At 42.5% G+C, this 17,692-nt stretch overlaps 1 protein-coding gene across 3 annotated transcripts in view; it reads left to right on the forward strand.

Annotated features, from left to right (window-relative positions):
• The window catches only part of UNC5D (unc-5 netrin receptor D), a 607,527-nt gene that overhangs the window by 534,629 nt on the left and 55,206 nt on the right, over positions 1-17,692 (forward strand). For all 3 annotated transcript variants that reach the window (XM_065947397.1, XM_065947399.1, XM_065947398.1), the window contains one exon: positions 2,068-2,152. In XM_065947397.1, the coding sequence (XP_065803469.1) occupies positions 2,068-2,152 (85 nt within the window). The remainder of the gene's footprint in view (positions 1-2,067; positions 2,153-17,692) is intronic.

Below are 17,692 nucleotides of genomic sequence, written 5' to 3' on the forward strand. Positions count from 1 at the left end.
TGCTCCCCAGCAGGGAAGGATGTAATGGAGCCCACTTCATCTGGCAGCTCCATTTAAGGAAGGATGGGCAATTAGAGGAGGAGACTGATCAGAGGCCACTGAATATGGCAATTACTGTTCTACTGTTGACATTAGGGTCCGGAATATAAATAGATACCCTAGCTGAAAAGCTGTGAGCAAGATGTAAATGGGCCTCATTTTTAGTGAAAGATACTGATGATAACTAATGTGTCACTGAAAAATGTTCATGAATGTGAACCACACAACTTGTTTTGCCATGAGTCTGCCATTTCTCGATTCTATAGCAGCGAACAGGAACACAGAAGGATATCAGTAAAGCCTGCCATCTCTAGATTTAAATTTATCAGCAGCAGCCTGAAAGCGTCCTGTGTAATTACATTAGCTGTAATGAAAGGAGAAAAGGTGAGTGCTGCATTATTCAAAGGATAGAAGGATACCCTGAGATTTTACTTTGTCAAGATCTCAACTGTGTCTCTATTTCTTTTTATAAGCAAGAAGCTACTTTAAAGAGACTCTCTGCCCGCTCTAGACTCTTCCCTTTTGGCCAAAGTGAAATATTTACTGCTTAGCATTCAGGAGAAAAGAGAGGAATATCCCAGTGTGGCATGAGGTGCCTTCCCGTGGCCACCCCACCTTCGTTACAGTGAGGCTCCTGAGTTTTCTTTCAATTGGACATTGATATGAATACAGCTAAGTCACCTTTAGCCTTAATCTTTTCTAGCTTCTGTTTGGAAATACAGAGCCAAATAGTGGCCACACAGCCAAATAGTGGCCACACAAGTTGCTAAGCTTATCCACAAGTTTTTCCCTCCTTCAGTTCTCTTGACAAAATACACCGCTCCATCAGTCACCTCCCTAAGCTGACTTTAAGATGAACCCTTTAGAAGACAGTTACACACCAGGCTCTAGAAAAAATGTTAAATGGCTCATTCATCATCCTAGATACCTTTTCAGGAAATGAATGGACAGAGACAAGGCAGAGAAATACCTTTTAAATTTTAGAGCCGACTAACTGATACACTGAAATTCTTAGTCTCAGATATATATGATAGTGCTGGGTGTCAGGATACCTAATCTAATAAATGAGACTTTTTACAATGCCAGGAAGGCTTTAATTTTTGAAATTTCTATTTATTGAAGATAAAGAAGTTCTATTTATTTCTATTTACACTGTTTGTGTCAAGTTCTGCTGAACGGCAAAGAGATTCCCCTGTGTGTTTATATATATACACATACACATACATTCTTTTTCGTTAGGGCTTAGCCCAGCATAGCGAATGTAGTTCCCTGTTCTATTCAGTAGGACCTTGTTATTTATCCATTCTATACGTAATAGTTGGCATTTGTTAATCCCAAATCATTCTTCCCTGCCCCATTCCCCCTTAGCAACCACACATCTGTTTTCTATGTCTGTGAGTCTGTCTGTTTTGCAGGTAAGTCCGTTTGTGCCATGTATTAGCTTCCACATGTAAGTGATACCATATGTTTCTCTCTCTCTCACTTTTCTTAGTATAATAATGTCTAGGTCTATACATATTGCTATACATGGCACTATTTGATTTTTTATGGCTGAGTAATATTCCAGTGTGTGTGCACACCCCCCACATCTTCTTTATCCGTTCATCTATTGATGCCCATTAGGTTGGTTCCAAGTCTTGGCTACTGTCCATAATGCTGCTCTGAACATAGGAGTGCAGGTATCTTTGAATTGCAGTTTCCTCTGGACATCTGCCCAGGAGTGAGATTGCTGGATGTTATGATAGCGCTCTCTAATTTAGTTTTCTGAGGCACCTTCATACTGTGGTCCATAATAGCTGTATCGATTTACATTAGGAAGACTTTAAGTAAAAATCTAAGTATACACTTGAATGATATGTCTTTCTGTATGTCAATGAAGGAAACAATATTTTCTTATTTTGGACTTTGTGAAACTCCTATAAAGCTATGAGGTGGTCCATCTTTGAGAGCATCTGTAAGTTATTCAGCTGAGGTGCTTCCGGGTAACTGGAGAATCTACAAGTAACTTCTTGGCTTTTTCTGTTTCAGGGGTGAGTTTGCTGATACCACACGGCGCCATCCCAGAGGAGAATTCGTGGGAAATTTACATGTCCATCAACCAAGGTGAACCCAGGTAAGAGACAGAGAAGGATGGCATGTTAATGAGATCTTAAGTATGAAATGGAACTTCTGCAGGAAATCTGAAGTTATTAAGATAATGTGACATAGAGGTATGTGAGGAGGACTAAGCTACATGACTGGTAAGGGGGAAAGAGCAATTGCAAACCTGCTGGCTTTCCACCTGTAGACTGCTAACAAGCCAAGTCACCGACATCTAGACAACAGACACCAAAATCAGTGTATCAGTAGCTGTCCTAAGTCGCTCCGGGCATGTCCAACTCTCCTGGGACCCCATGGACTGTAGCCCACCAGGCTCGTCTGCCCGTGGGATTCTCCAGGCGAGAATATTGGAGTGGGTTGCCATTTCCTCCTCCAGGGGATCTTCCTGACCCAGGGATCGAACCTGTGTCTCGAAGGTCTCCTGCACTGGTTCTTTACCAATGGCACCACTATCAGTAGGGTCTCCCCAGAAAGAGTCACTGTCTCACAGCACCCTCCTCTCAAAAGAAAAGCATATCCTCTTGGGGGTACTCTTTGGTTTTACACATTATGAAAAATGCAGAGAATAACTGATTTGTGACCTTTTAGCATCAGCAGCACACCTGCCCTATAGCTGAGACAGTTTCTTAAGCAATTTTTCTCAAAGAAAAAAATAGTCTACACTTCAGTAGCTTTCAGATCTGACAAATTTCAGCAGCATTAAATTCAATTACATGAACAAATACAAATCTCGCCTCATACTTTTTTAATGAAAGTAGCTGGTTATTTTCCTAGTGCAACTATGGTGTTTGTAGAAATGCTACCTTCCTCCACATAAGATAAACCAAACTCCTCTTTAGAAAGCAATTTCTCTTATCAGCTAGATCTGTATATCTCTGGCATTTTCAGCCATAACATCTTGGTTAGTTTAGAATAGATTTTGTTGTTAGCAAAAAAAAAAAAATGCACACACGAAAGAAAAACAGAGACACAGATGGTTTGAACAGACTTTGATAGCTATCTCCATAAGAGGATTTGTTAGTATCCAGTGGTTGTCACTTTCTGCTCTATGGGATTTGAGAAAAATGGAAGAAAAGGCTCTGCTAGTTGGCTGTTGGGGAGGAATTGCTTGTAAGCCATGCTATGTTGGGCTCTTGTGTTATCTGCTCAGTTCTGTAGACTGATGTCCTTTAGCTGGGCACCTGGAGACGTTCCAGTATTTAAGCATCTGCACTTGGCAGAAGGCGAACCAAGAAGCAGACGTTTTATTCAAAATCTCGACTAAGCAGACCTCAGAACAAACTTCTCTGGAATAGTCACTGTGTTTTTCTCTCTTGGGATGGATTTATGGAAGCAACTCTACCTGTTCAAAATTGAGGTCATGGTCAATTACACATAAGCTTCTAAATGCATCATCCTTCAGAAATCAAGTTTGAGGCAGAATCCAGGCAACCTTGCCTGAAAATCATGGCCTCTTGCAGACCCTCCTCCACTCTGCATCCTGTTCCCTTTGTGGTAATGAGTCCACAGAGCCTGTGTTCAGCTCTTTCTTCACAAACCCATCCCTACTTTCTTCTACCATATTATGCGAGAACCAGCCTAGGAGTCTTTCACAAATTCAAAGGCACCTAATGCACAAGTCACCTCAATCCTCACCTTTTTGACCCTTCTTCTTAGGAGGGCAGAGCTAGATTGTGTCCAAAGACATCAAAAATGCAAGGACTTAAATAAAGAGGCTCAAAAGTGGGGGAACTAGCTCTTGGGACATCCTGAAGTTGAAAAAAAGACATAAAAATTTGCCAGAGCCCAAGGCTTTGAAAGACACATTTGGCCTCCTGGGATCACACCCTGCTAAGCTTTGAAAGTTTCAGGTTTATCAATTTGGTTTACCCATCTGTAGCTAAGGTTTAAGTTCATTGCTGCCTTTCCGGAAGTTGGACAGAAATAGGAATGATGTCCAAAACTTCCCATCTATGAGGTGAGCATGTAACAGAGGATGGAGTAAAATTATAGGACACACACATTTCCATTTGCCAAAACCTTCCCAGCTGTTCCTGCCTCTCAAGGTAATGACTGTTCACTAAACTGCAGCCCACTTACCCTTCCTTGGCTGTCCTCGCTCCTTTTTAAGGAGCTCCAAGCTACATACTGAAAAAAAACACTAAAAATAGGAAATGCCTTTTAGTTACTCTCTTTTTAAAGCTCAGGTAAATTTTTTCCATCCTTGCTAGGGGGCTGCTCAGATCTGAGTTCTGCTTTTAATCCTGTGATTTAATCAGGAGACCACTGACATACCTATTTAGTGTCCTCTCTTTTCTTTGTAAGATCACTTGAAAACCCATTTTCATCTTATGCTGTCTGTCATTCTGATCTTGATGAGCTCAGATTAAGACCCATTTCCCCAAGTTTGTAAAGCTGGAACAGCACTGCTCTGACTTTTAGTTCAGAAGTGTGAGAATTGGACTTTCTGACTGCCCATCTTGATTCTGTGTTTAAGGCTGTTCCATTCTCCTATTGATGATACATTTCTGTTACTCTTTCCTGAGTTACATCCCTGGTGTAGCAGCGTGATGACTTAGTGGAACTGTAATGGATGGCACAGATGCAAATTCTTTAGCAGATACCCAGGGTTGTAGCTGTGTGGAGTGAACCACAGGCTCAGAACAAACCCCTGTATTCAGATAGTCTCAGATGGATATACTTAACAAACTTACTTGAAACTTACCAAAATGTTAATTGCCTGAAGTGAGGTTGTTCTTTGTCGGAATTGAATGTGCCCTGTCTCTCTTAGAACATCCTACTTGCATACCTGGGAAATTTCCAAGAGGGGATTGTATTGAATTAGCCAAAAATTTCATTCAGATGTTACAGAAAATCCAAACAAACTTTCTGACTAACCCAATACTTTCTGTTAGGTGGAATGATGTCACTTTCCTTCCTCAATGTTCCTGCTTTGTCTATACTCTCAGACTTGAACCACCATCCTAATGAAGCTTTTCTAACCTCTTCTATCAGTCTGAACCTTTGGTTGGTCATAATGCAGAGGAAATAAACTCTGATGACTGCGCGCATATAGGTACACGTTAAATAGTTTGCTAGGAGGAGACCTTGCGTCCTTGGAAAAGTACTTACTTACCTCTGTCTCAGTATAACTAGCAAGGTGCTGTCACTATGTGTTTAAGTCATTTAATCTCCCCAGTAAAAAAAAAAAGGGGGGGGGTTTGTGCAGATTTTGCAATGAGTAAAAAGATGAAGTTTCAAAAAAAAAAAATGAAGTTTCCAAGAAAGGAAGCTGCTCCACAAGGATGTGTTACTTACCAGCTGATCTGGGATTTGACTTCAGGTCATCTGACTCCAATTCCATGGCTCATGGCCTAAAGGATGCCACATCTCCTTGACATCAGAGACTTTAACAGCTTTCTGACCTTGCATTACAAGGCTTAGACCCTGGAATTGCTCTGTAAAAGAAGCAGACAGAATCAAGTTGACCATTCCTTAGACATCTACAGTGGTAAATTGCTGCTGTTATGTTATAGCTGAGAGAAGAAAGGCTGGAAACAGGTGTCACGTCAGTGCTAAAACTTAGTGGACATGATGTGCAGAGACTTTTGAGCTCGGTGGCTAAGAGTGTGAGCTCAGGCATCTGAGCCCTGGGTTCAGACTGCAGACTCACTGCTCTTATTCATGTGACTCTAGGTAAGTTAATGAAACTCTTTGACTGGGTATATAGTGGGTACCTATCTATTAGGGATTTTTATAGGATTATATGATATATACAGTGATACTACAATCTTAAAGATGATAAAAATAAATCCTAATTAATACATTGTATTTGATATTTTACCTATTAATACTTTAGATAGGTTATATGTCCTTTAATCTTCTCATCCATCCTGTATAGTAAACAATAATTATTCTTCTAATTTTGTAGATTTGAAAATATTAAGACCAAGAAAACTTAGTACATTGGCCTTAGGTGGTAGTGGGATTGGGCACCAAAACAAAAGTTTTTGACTAATAATGTATTTTAGACTATGTCCCACTTTAAGGCATATTATTCTTGAGTCTGGTAAGACGTGTTTGATGAGACACAGGGCTTATGCCTAACAATGGAAATAGCATGAAACATACAGAGAGGGGTCCAGATTTGTGGAAGACAATGGTAACGTGATAATTCAATGTGGAATTATGGTGCAATAGAGAATTTCAGAGAGATCAGTGGGAAAATGGAGGAGACCTTAAGTCTATTCTAAGGATGGATTTACAGAGGGGGTAGCAGGGAAGGTGGCTAATAGATAAGCAGAACTTAGCCAGACAAGAACAGTGTAAGGGTTATAAAACCCAGGGATTTCTAGCTCCAAGATACATTTTCCAGTATTTCTACACAGTAGAAGGTAGGAAGGGGGTGTTTAAGAGTAAATAAATCCAGGCTCTATTATTGTTGTTATTCAGGTGTAGTTGCTTTACACTGTTACTTTCTGCCATATGACAAAATGAATTGGCCATATGTATACAACTTCTTGGACCTCCCTCCATCCCCGATCCCACCCATCTAGGTAATCCAAGCACCAAGCTGAGCTTCCCACCAGCTGTTTTATACAGAGTCGTGCAGATCTGTCCGTCCTAATCTCCCAATTCATTTCACACCTCTTCCCCTCCTACCAGTGTCCACACATCCCTTCTCTGCATCTACATCTTTACTCCTGTCCTGCAAATAGTTCACTGTTCTTTACAAATTCCACATATGTGTAAATATATGATATTTGCCTTTCTGTGTCTGACTGACTTCACTCTGTATAACAGTCTCTAGGTCCGTCCACATCTCTACAGATGACCCAGTTGGATTGCTTTTCATGGCTGAGTAATATTCTATTGTTTATATGTACCTCATCTTCTTTATCCATTTATCTCTCAGTGAATATCTAGGTTGCTTCCAAGTCTTAGCCACAGTAAATAGTGCTGAAATGAACACTGGGGTGCATGTCTTTGTGAATTGTGGTTTTATCAGGTTATATGCTGGAGAAGGAAATGGCAACCCACTCCAGTATTCTTGCCTGGAGAATCCCCTTGACAGAGGAGTCTAGAAGGCTATAGTCAATGGAGTCACAAGAGTTGACATGACTTAGTGACTAAACCCGGAGAAGGCAATGGCACCCACTCCAGTACTCTTGCCTGGAAAATCCCATGCACGGAGGACCCTGGTGGGCTGCAGTCCATGTGGTCGCAAAGAGTCGGACACGACTGAGCGACTTCACTTTCACTTTCATGCACTGGAGAAAGAAATGGCAACCCACTCCAGCACTCTTGCCTGGAAAATCCCAGGGATGGCAGAGCCTGGTGGGCTACCGTCTATGGGGTCACATAGAGTCGGACACGACTGAAGTGACTTAGCAGCAGCAGCAGTGACTAAACCACCACCCCCACCACAAGGTATATGCCCAGTAGTGGGATTGCTGGGTCATATGGTAGTTCTGTTGTTTTTTAAGGAACCTCCGTGCTGTTTGGGTGTACAGCCAAGTAATTCATTTTTTTTTTCCAGATTCTTTTCCATCATAGGTTACAAGGTATTAAATACAATTCCATGTGCTATATAATAAATCCTTGTCATTTATCTATTAACCCCAGGTTCCTAATTTATCTGTCCCCCTAACTTTCCCTTTTGGTAACCATAAATTTGTTTTCTGTGTCTGTGAGTCTGTTTCTTGGATCATTTGGTTTATTTTAGATTGCACATATAAGTAATGTTTATTTTTATCTGACTGACTTCCCTTGCTCAGCCTCTTATGGGGTCACTGCTCCTTTCTCCTGGGTCCTGGTGTGCACGAGGTTTTGTTTGTGCCCTCCAAGAGTCTGTTCTCCCAGACTTTCCTGTGGAAGTTCTGTAATCAAATCCCACTGACCTTCAAAGTCAAATTCCCTGGGGGTTCTCAGTCCCTTCGCTGGATCCTCATGTTGGGAAACCTATGGTGGGCCCTAGAACTTTTGCAACAATGCAAGAACTTCTTTAGTCTAATCCTCCTCCAGTCTTGTGGGTCATCTGCTCTGTGAATGTATAGTGGAGCTAATGGCGAGCTCCTCCAAGAGGACTTATGCCACATGCTGCACCTCCCAGGACTGCTGCCTCCAGAACCCCTGTCCCCACCTCAGGCCACTGCTGACCCATGCCTCCGCAGCAGACTCTGAAACACTCACAGGCAGGTCTGACTCAGTCTCTTTGGGGATCTCTTCTGCTTTCCCTGGGTCCTGGTGTGCACAAGGTTTTGTTTGCACCCTTCAAGCATTTCTGGTGGGTATGAGATTTGATTTTAAACACGATTGAACCTATCCTACCATCTTGTTGGGGCTTCTCCTTTCAATGGTTGTTCAGCAGCTAGCTGTGATTTTGGTCTTCTCACAGGAGAAGATGAGTGCACATCCTACTCCGTCATCTTCCGTTAGCATGATCATATCTAGGTCCATCCATGTTACAGATGGTAAGATTTCATTCCTTTTCATGGCTGAGTAATATTCCATTGCATATATGTGCCACATACTCTGTCCATCTGTCTGTTCGTGGACACGTAAGTTGCTTCTGTGTCTTGGTTACTGTACATAGTGCTGCTAGGAACATTTGGGAGGAGGTATCAAATTAAAGTCACTTTGATGCCAAAATATTGCCTTAAGCAGCTTCCTTCCAATTCTACTCCAGGCCTAGGCACAGACAGAAGGATTAGGTTTTATGCACTGCTTCACTCACAAAATAAGAGAATGCTTCCTGATGTCACAGGAGCTAGAATAGCCTCACAGAAAGGTGAAAGCACGAACTTGGATCTGCCAGAAGTATATGCAGGTGAGAGGCCCTTGGGATTCTCCTGACACAAGGGTATTTAAGGGTATTAAGTCAATGCCGAACACAGCCGCCTTTATCAAGTAGGCTGCTTTGGAGGGCAGGAAACCAGCAATGATCACTTTTAACAAGTTTGTCCTCTTTCCCCAGACTTTAATTCAAAAGAATTGGGGTCTTTTCTTTCTGAAACGTTTTTTCAGGAGCTTTTTTTTGGGAGGGGTGGATTTTTCATCTTCTTTAAGAAAGTTTTGATAGCTTTTATTAAATAAGGGTGTTTAATAGAACTACCCTATGACCCAGCAATCTCACTCCTAAGCATATATCCAGAGAAAACCATACTTCGAAAAGATACATGCACCTTAATGTTCACTGCAGCACTACTTACAAGAGCCAAGAAATGGAAGCAGCCTAGATGCCCATCAGCAGAGGAGTTTATAAAGAATATGTGGTGCATATATACAATGAAATGGAATATATACTCAGCTATTTAAAAAAAAATGAAATAATGCCATTTGCTGCAACCTGAATGAACCCAAGATGATTGTAGTAAGTGAAGTCAGACAGACAAATATATAATACCACTTACATGTGGCATCAACACAAAGGTACAGTTCCTGGAGGGAAGGAAGGGAGGATAAAGTGGGAGATCGGGATTGACAATATAGACAGTACTGTGTATAAAATAGATAACCACTAAGGACTCACTGTAGGACAAGCAGGGCACTCGACTCAATGCTCTGTAATGAAGCATACGGGAAGAGAATCTAAAGAATGGATATATTTTATGTCTAAATGATTCACTTTGCTGTACATCTGAAACTAATACAACATTGTATTATATATGCCAGTCAATTCTTTTTTTAAAACATAACGGATTTTTAAAATACTTTTATTTAAAAACCTTTATTTCAGAGCTTCCCCCACATATATACAGAAAATGGTACAGGTGAAGCACAGTCATCTCACTACCCTGTCCCAGCTCGCATTTTGTACCCCCCCCCCAATCCCATGGGCTTCCCTCTTGCTCAGCTGGCAAAGAATCCACCTGCAATGTGGGAGACCTGGGTTGGGAAGATCCCCTGGAGAAGGGAAAGGCTACCCAGTCCAGCATTCTGGCCTGGAGAATTCCATGGACTGTATAGTCCATGGGGTCGCAGAGTTGGACACAACTGAGCAACTTTCACTTTTTTTTCCCCTGCCCCATGGTTGATAAGTAGAGAAATGGACCAGAGCATTACTATGTGGAACTTTCTTCTGAGAAGCAATAAAATAAAATCAAAGGCAAACATTCATTTCTTTTTCCAATTACACTATTATGTGGATATTCCTGACCAAATGCTTAGACTAGAGTTGGAAATGTCAATAATCTTCCTGAAGAGTTTCCAAAGGACACATATTTGGAATTAGGGCTTAACCCAGATGGAATATTTTCTCAGATGGTATGGTCTTCCCACTGGTACCTCTCGGGGTGAGGATTGGGAAGGCAGAAATGGTGGTGTTAGGAAATATTAACCTTGGGGGGATGCCTTGATAATGGTGCAATAGCTTTGATAGCAAACCATGAAATAAGACCAAATGTAAGACTGGGCAGAAAGTAGGTCTGGATGGAATAAAGCAGACAATCCCTTTTCTCGTAATAACTCACAATTCAGCACTGCAGTGTAGCTGCTTCTGCAGAATGACTTCATGTAGCTTTTTCTCCAGAGTTGCCAGAACAACACACACAAAAACGAAATTATAAACAATGACTTGATCACATAGCCAGCCTAATAGAGGATACAAGCACTCAGAAATGTCCTTAGGCTGTTTGGGAGGATGTCATTTCTAGAAGACGAAAAAGAAAACCCAGATATGTATGGCCATTTAACTTGTAAAAATGGTGCTAATGAAATGAATCTGTTTCTAGTAAACTACTCTTTATGTCAAAGCAGACATTTGAGGCCGTTTTAAAACCACTCATCCAAGTAAAATATGAAACTGCATACACTTTTCCCGGGGCAGATGATTTCACAGAAGCTAAGAAACCCCTATCATCAGACTACTGCAGTTAGTGTAGTGGTCCCAGTCAAAACCTTACCTCTTGAGTGCAAGGTAAGAGCACCTGTCTTTGGCTCTACCCTAACACCAGTGACTGGTCAGGACTCAGTCATGTCTGACTCTTTGCGACCCCGTGGACTACAGCACACCAGGCCTCCCTGTCCATGGGATTCTCCAGTCAAGAATACTGCCTGGAGTTCTTCCCAACCCAAGGATACTGGAGTAGGTTGCCATGCCCTCCTCCAGGGGATCTTCCTGACCCAGGGATCAAACCCAGGTCTCCTGCATTGCAGGTGGATTCTTTACCATCTGAGCTACCAGGGAAGGCAAACCTGGCCTAAAATCTCTGGGTTGATTTGCATCTCTATCTGCATTCCGCAGCTAGGATGACTTACCCACTAGGTTGTATTTCAAGCCGTCCTATGGCAGCTCAGGCAAAGAAAACACTGCGCCTTCTCACTGCAAGAGTTATGTCATACGTTCACTGGAATATTTCACACAATTGGTCTTATGAGCTCAGTTCAGTCAATGACAAGGGCTAGAGGTACTCGGTACTGTGAACCAGAAACAACAGGACCCCTTATATATGGAAAGAGGTTGTTTCCGGTGGAGGTGTTGGTTGGAGCACAGAGGTTGTGTATATGCATCAACATGATGTTTGGGGACATGGGGGACTTGTTCTATATTCCTGAAATTGACAAACCTCAGAACTTATTTAGAGAAAAAGAAAGAACCAAGTACCCCCAACAGTCTAAATTCACAGATCTCACCAGCTATAATGTCAGGGCTAATTTTGCCACCTCCCTGCATAACCTGCTAAGAAGCATCATTTCATCAGAATGGGCACCACCCACCCATGTACAATCCTGCCTTATCCCTGCCTGTTGACATAAAAATGGGACATGGAGAGAGAAAAAGAGAAGACACATTTGGGGGAAGTATGCAGATAAAAAATGGCTGTCCCCAACCTCACCAAAACCGAAGCAAGGTGAGAATGATTCATAACATTCAGGTCAGCTGCAGGAAGTGGATATTGATAACTGATTTTCTTATTGTGTAATTTACAGAGTTACAAAGTCCATGGAATTTGCTTGAGCTGTGTCATGGTTGTACTGAGTCCTTCCTTCCAACTGCTACCACACTCCGAGATAGTTAAGTGTTAACTGTTAATGCATTGTTAAACCGTCCTAGAGGACAGTTTAATTCAGTGATAGCAAACATGTTAAGTGTTCAGTGCTACCAGGAAACAAGGGAAAAAATAAAAGCTTTGAGAAGAGACATTCTGCTGCAACTGCCAAGGAGAAAGGGACAAAGAGCTCTCCCATAACTTCCAGGTCCCCATATTTCCAAGAGGTAGAGAAGATGAACCCAGCCCAGGAGGTATGAGCCAGAAAGGGTAGATGAGATCGAAAGCAGGTTTGCCAGGGGCCACTTCAAGGTGAGGAAAAGAGGCTCAGAGAGCAGGTTGAGATACTGCCAGCTGGGGACCAGCTCGCGTGTGTACCTGTAACACACGAGGAACAACGGATGCTTAGGGCTAGCTGTCTGCAATCCAGGCCCCTGCGCGCTCTGTCGGTGGGGCCTTTTGGAGTCATCCTCTATTTATACTGAGTCCATTAAGGAGTATCGTAAGTCATCCAGGGAAAATACGCCACAGTTAGTTAAGTAAGAGATGGTGTATAACTCCCTTCTCTCAACCACAGTGCCATGGAGATAAGCTCATGGAAGAGGGAATGTACCAGGGAGCGGGTTGTCTGCTCCAGACCCAGCATCTAGAGCCTTGCGCTGCGCTCAGTCGCTCAGTTGTGTCCGACTCTGCGACCCCGGGGACTGTGGCCCACCAGGTTCCTCTGTCCATGGGGATTCTCCAGGCAAGAATACTGGAGTAGGTTGAAATGCCCGTCTCCAGGGGATCTTCCCAATCCAGGATCAAACCCAGGTCTCCCACATTGCAGGCGGATTCTTTACCGTCTGAGCCACCAAGGAAGCCCTTGAACACTAGAACCTTATGTTTCTGCAAATATCCATGAGTGTGTAACACAGGTGTGTGCATGGGTACTTGGGGGGTACGTGGCGGGAGGTGGGGGTGGGCAATGTGGAATTCTGAATCAGGTGTAAGATTACAGTTTTTAAATGAACAAAATTCAGCCCCCAAAACAATTTTAATAATTCAATCCTGAAAAGTTATAGAATTAAACATCTTCAAGGTACCCTGCTACCATGGACAGTTCCATTAAGCACAGCTGTGAGAATGACTGCTAGGAAAACTAGAACCACTTAATACCACAATAGATGAAACCCAGTAACTCAAGTGAATGATAGTTTGCTACATGTGGTGACAGAGACAAATTTAACCAGGAGTGAAGGGATGAACCTTGGTTAAAGACTCAGGGTAGGTTCCAGAGAGGAAGTGACAGCTGACTTAAAAACTGAGTGAAAAGCCTTCCAGGGGATAGACTGTGCAACAGCATAGATGTATAACAGCATCACTTATTTTGAAACTGAGCAAGTCAGAACAAAATAAGAAAAGTGGAGTGATAAGGAATGAGGCTGAGAAAATAAAGATTTGACCATGTACATTGTTTATTGACTAAGGGAAACTGAAATGTACCTGGTGGGTAGGGATGGATGAGGCTTACTTAACACTGGGTACGTATTATCTCCTGCTTCATCTCCATTGCCACTTCCCACGTTCAAGTCTTTATTATTCCAGTATCCTTCTGAGTACAGTAAAAAGATGCCTCATTTTGCCTAGTGCAGATATTAATAGTCTGCCTTTCACACTCAGAATCTCTCAGTTTGGACAATAAATGATAGTCACTCTACTTTTGAGTGTCCTTGTCTCTAGCTGTGGACGTTTTAAATCCTTTCTCTAATCCCCACATTGCTCCCAATGGGGAGTTTTGAGAAAGAGCGAGAGAGACTTGGGGAAGAGGAACTCAGCAAGATCCGATGTGTGTGCGTGTGTGTGTGTGGGTTAATGTGGAGTGAGAGAGATGAAGGACTTGAAGATAATTCACAGAATTCTGGCTTGGGAACTGACGGTTAATTAGAAGAGAGAGGTTTGCCAGCTGAAGTCACCTGAGAGTTTGTGATAACAGTTGCTTTGGGAGCAACTCTGGATTTTTTTTCTGGAACAAATACGGCTCTTTCCCTTATTAAGAAAAGAGGTAGGGAGAAAATTGATTACAGAATAAATAAATAAAATACAAAAATTATTATGTATATTCATGAAAAAAAAAAAAAAGACACGTGCTGAATTGAAATCCCATGGCAGTTGTTTGGGCTTCCCTGGTGGCTCAGGAGTAAATTTAATGCAGAAGACACAGGAGAGGTGGGTTCGATCCCCAGGTCAGGAAGTTCCCGTGGAGAAGGGCATGGCAATCCCCGCTCCAGTATTCCTGCCTGAAGACTGCCATGGGCAGAGGAGCCTGGCAGGCTAGAGTCTGAGGGCTCGCATAGTTGAACACGACTGAAGCGCTTTAGCATGCATGCCCGCACGTCACTCATTTGGCTGGAGCATGGGACAACAGTGCTACTCCCAGCAAAGTATTACAATACTGCATGCAGACTGGGTCTGCGTGCCTCATGCCCAGCAGAACCTTCTGCCTTCCTTTGTTTTCTTTCCTTCCTAGCTAGGTGAGAATCTGCCAACCCTGGAGTAAATGAATGACATACAGAACATATCAGGAAAGTAGTACAGACTTAGGCATTAACATTGCATGAAAACTGAAGAGTTATTAAAAATGAGATGACATAGCCGAGAACCGCAAAGGACCCAGAAACCCTGAGTTCCAATCCCCTTTGCCACGTCCAGCCTGGGCAGCTTTGAGCTAGCCATTTTCTTTCTCTAAACCTCAATCTGTAAATTTTGTGTTCTATTAACTGAATTTCAGGATTTGGACAGTAGAGTGACTTTAAATATGACAAGTCCTGTGCAAATTACATGCTACACTTTGTCTATCCATTTTTTTTTTTAATTAAAAAGATGGAAAAGCACATGGAATTTTCTTGAGCTCCGTCTCAGTGATATTGAGTCCTTCCCTTTTAACTGCTAATGCATTCCTAGACTCAGAGGAAAGTTCAGTTCAGTGACATCAAACATAGTAAGTGTTCACTCTAAAATCAAGAGCCTTGTCTTAAGACTAGAGTTGCCATATGATTCACAGTCACACTCCTAGGCACACACCCAGGTGGAACTGTAATTCAAAATGATACATTCACCCCCGTGTTCATGGCATACTACTTTCAATGGCCAAGACATGGAAGCATCCTAAATGTCCAACAACATAAGCATGGATAAACAAAATGAGGTACACACAGACAGTGGAATATTAGCCACAATAAGTAACAAATAATGCCATTGGCAGCAACATGGGTGCAACTAGAGATTATACTAAATCAGATAGAAAGACAAATACCATATGGTGTCACTTATACATAGCATCATAAAATATGACACAAATGCACCAATCTGCGAAACATACAGACTCATAGAGAACAGACTTGTAGTTGCCAAGGCAGAGGGGTGTAGAGGAGGGAAGAATTGAGAGTTTGGGATTGGTAGATGCAGACTATTACATATAGGATGGATAAACAACAGGGTCTTACTGGAGAGCACGGGGAGCTATATTCAATCTTCTGGTATAAACTAATGGAAGAGAATCTAAAAAACTTTAAAAAATTTTAAATAAAAATTAAAGAGCCTTGTGATGATACAAAAGACACCCCACATCAGTTCTTTCATCTGCCTCTGTTTCTGATAACATCCTGGCCTCTTGATTGATACCTTAGAGGTATACTCTATGGGTCCAAACAAGGGGTTCTGGGTGGGCTGGTGTTTAGATGAGGAGGTCGGTGTCAAGCTGGGGCAGGTGCATATGCCAACTTGAGTAGGCTTTGTCCCTGTCCACTTTGCCAGGCTTTCCTTGCTGGAGAGGGATGGATGTAAATGACACTATTTGTTTACTGGTCAGTCATGGATTTGAATTTGGTTTGTTGCTTTCAGTTTTCAACATGTCTATTGGAATAATCACACTGATGGTATCTGGCTATCCCTTTGAGGAGATGTGGTGTTAATGAATTCTGTAACAGCCATAGGGACCCATTGAGGAGAAGAGGTGCTCCAAAATAACAGAGTTGCCACCTGTGCTCTGGAGAGGGGAGTAAATGGCTACCACTTGGGAAGCACATCAATTCCTCCAGGCTAGCAGGGCCAGGCAGTGTCATAAAAGGGGCAATTTATCGAATGGTACCTTAATGGCGTAGAAGGGTTAATGCACCTTGATCTGAAGTCTTTTCTGCAGTGAAATCACAATGGTTTCTTCACAGAGTCATTTAGGTTAGAGTATAATGCCATTAACCCCCCAAAATGAGGTGGAGAAGAGAAAAATAGTGAAAGAAAGCAGGAAAGAAAAGGGAGGATTCTCACGTTGTCATTTTATGATTGCTCTTTTTGGAAAAGAGAACTCCCCCGTGCCATGCTCCTTACCCGTCCCCTCCACCTCACATCCCCTCGGTCCACACACAAACTGCATGCATGAAAATTGCCATCATTTTCATCAAAGTGCATTCGAAGCCCACAGGAGCTCACAATGTGAAGTGATTAGAATGGTCCAGAGGAGTCTTTTAATTAAAGATGCCATTGACAAGATAACAATGGTCTGTGAATGTGGTTAATAGGTCTGAATGGAAGGGGCATCTTAATTCAGTAAGAGGAAAGTCACTGGTTTGTGAGTTTGATTGTGCATTGTAAAGAAACAGCACATACTGTAATTATTTTTATTTGTATGTGCCATCTCTTTTATTGCCCATGCTGGAAGGAGAAATAACCTATCCTATTAAGATATTTAATATATATCATCCTTTCCATTTCACTTGGTATTAGCTTAATAAATATGCCAGGAGAAGATGCCAACCCACTTTGGGGTTGCCCTCGTGCTTACTAAAGCAAGCCCTTCAAAAACCTGCACGATCAACTGCCTCCCTCCCTTGGTTACAGTCTTTAAGACAAACCATAACAACTTCCCAGGACCCCATAAAGTTAGAGGCAGATAGGGAGCTTCACTCTGCACATGAACTTCAGCTGAAACATGAAGATAACCCAAAGGTCAACCGACCCCCTCAAAGATTGTGTGGTGTCCGGGAGACAGCAGTGGGTCAGGAGGCAGCAGCAAAGGGGTCTTGAGGTCCTAAATTTAAAGTGGACAAGCCATGAAAAGGCCAGTGGTAGACAGAAGAATGGCATCCCAAAGATGTCCATACCCTCATCCCTGGCACCTTACATGGTGAAAGGGACCCGGCAAATGGGATGGAAGGTCAAGGACATTGAGAAAGAGAGATCATCTGGATTATGCAGTCAGTCCACAGAAGGATCCTTCTAAGAGGAGACAGGAGTGTCTGTCAGATAATGAGATTTGAGGATGTTACAAGGCTCACCAATGGAAGGAGGACTTTCCACCCAAAGAATGCCAGTGACCTCTAGAAGCTGGGAGAGCGCAGGAAACAGATTCTTCTCCATAACCTTGAGCAGGAATCCTGCCCTGCTAACACCTTCATTTTAGCTCCCTGGGACTTCTGTCTACATCACTGTAACTTAAACTTGTGTTGTTTTGATCCAGTAAGTCTATGAAAGTTTAATCACTCAGTCATGTCCCACTCTGCGACCCCATGGACTGTAGCCCACCAGGCAGCAGTATCCATGGAATTCTC

Source organism: Muntiacus reevesi, chromosome 10 (genome assembly GCF_963930625.1).
Source record: "Muntiacus reevesi chromosome 10, mMunRee1.1, whole genome shotgun sequence".
Classification (NCBI taxonomy): Eukaryota; Metazoa; Chordata; class Mammalia; order Artiodactyla; family Cervidae; genus Muntiacus; species Muntiacus reevesi.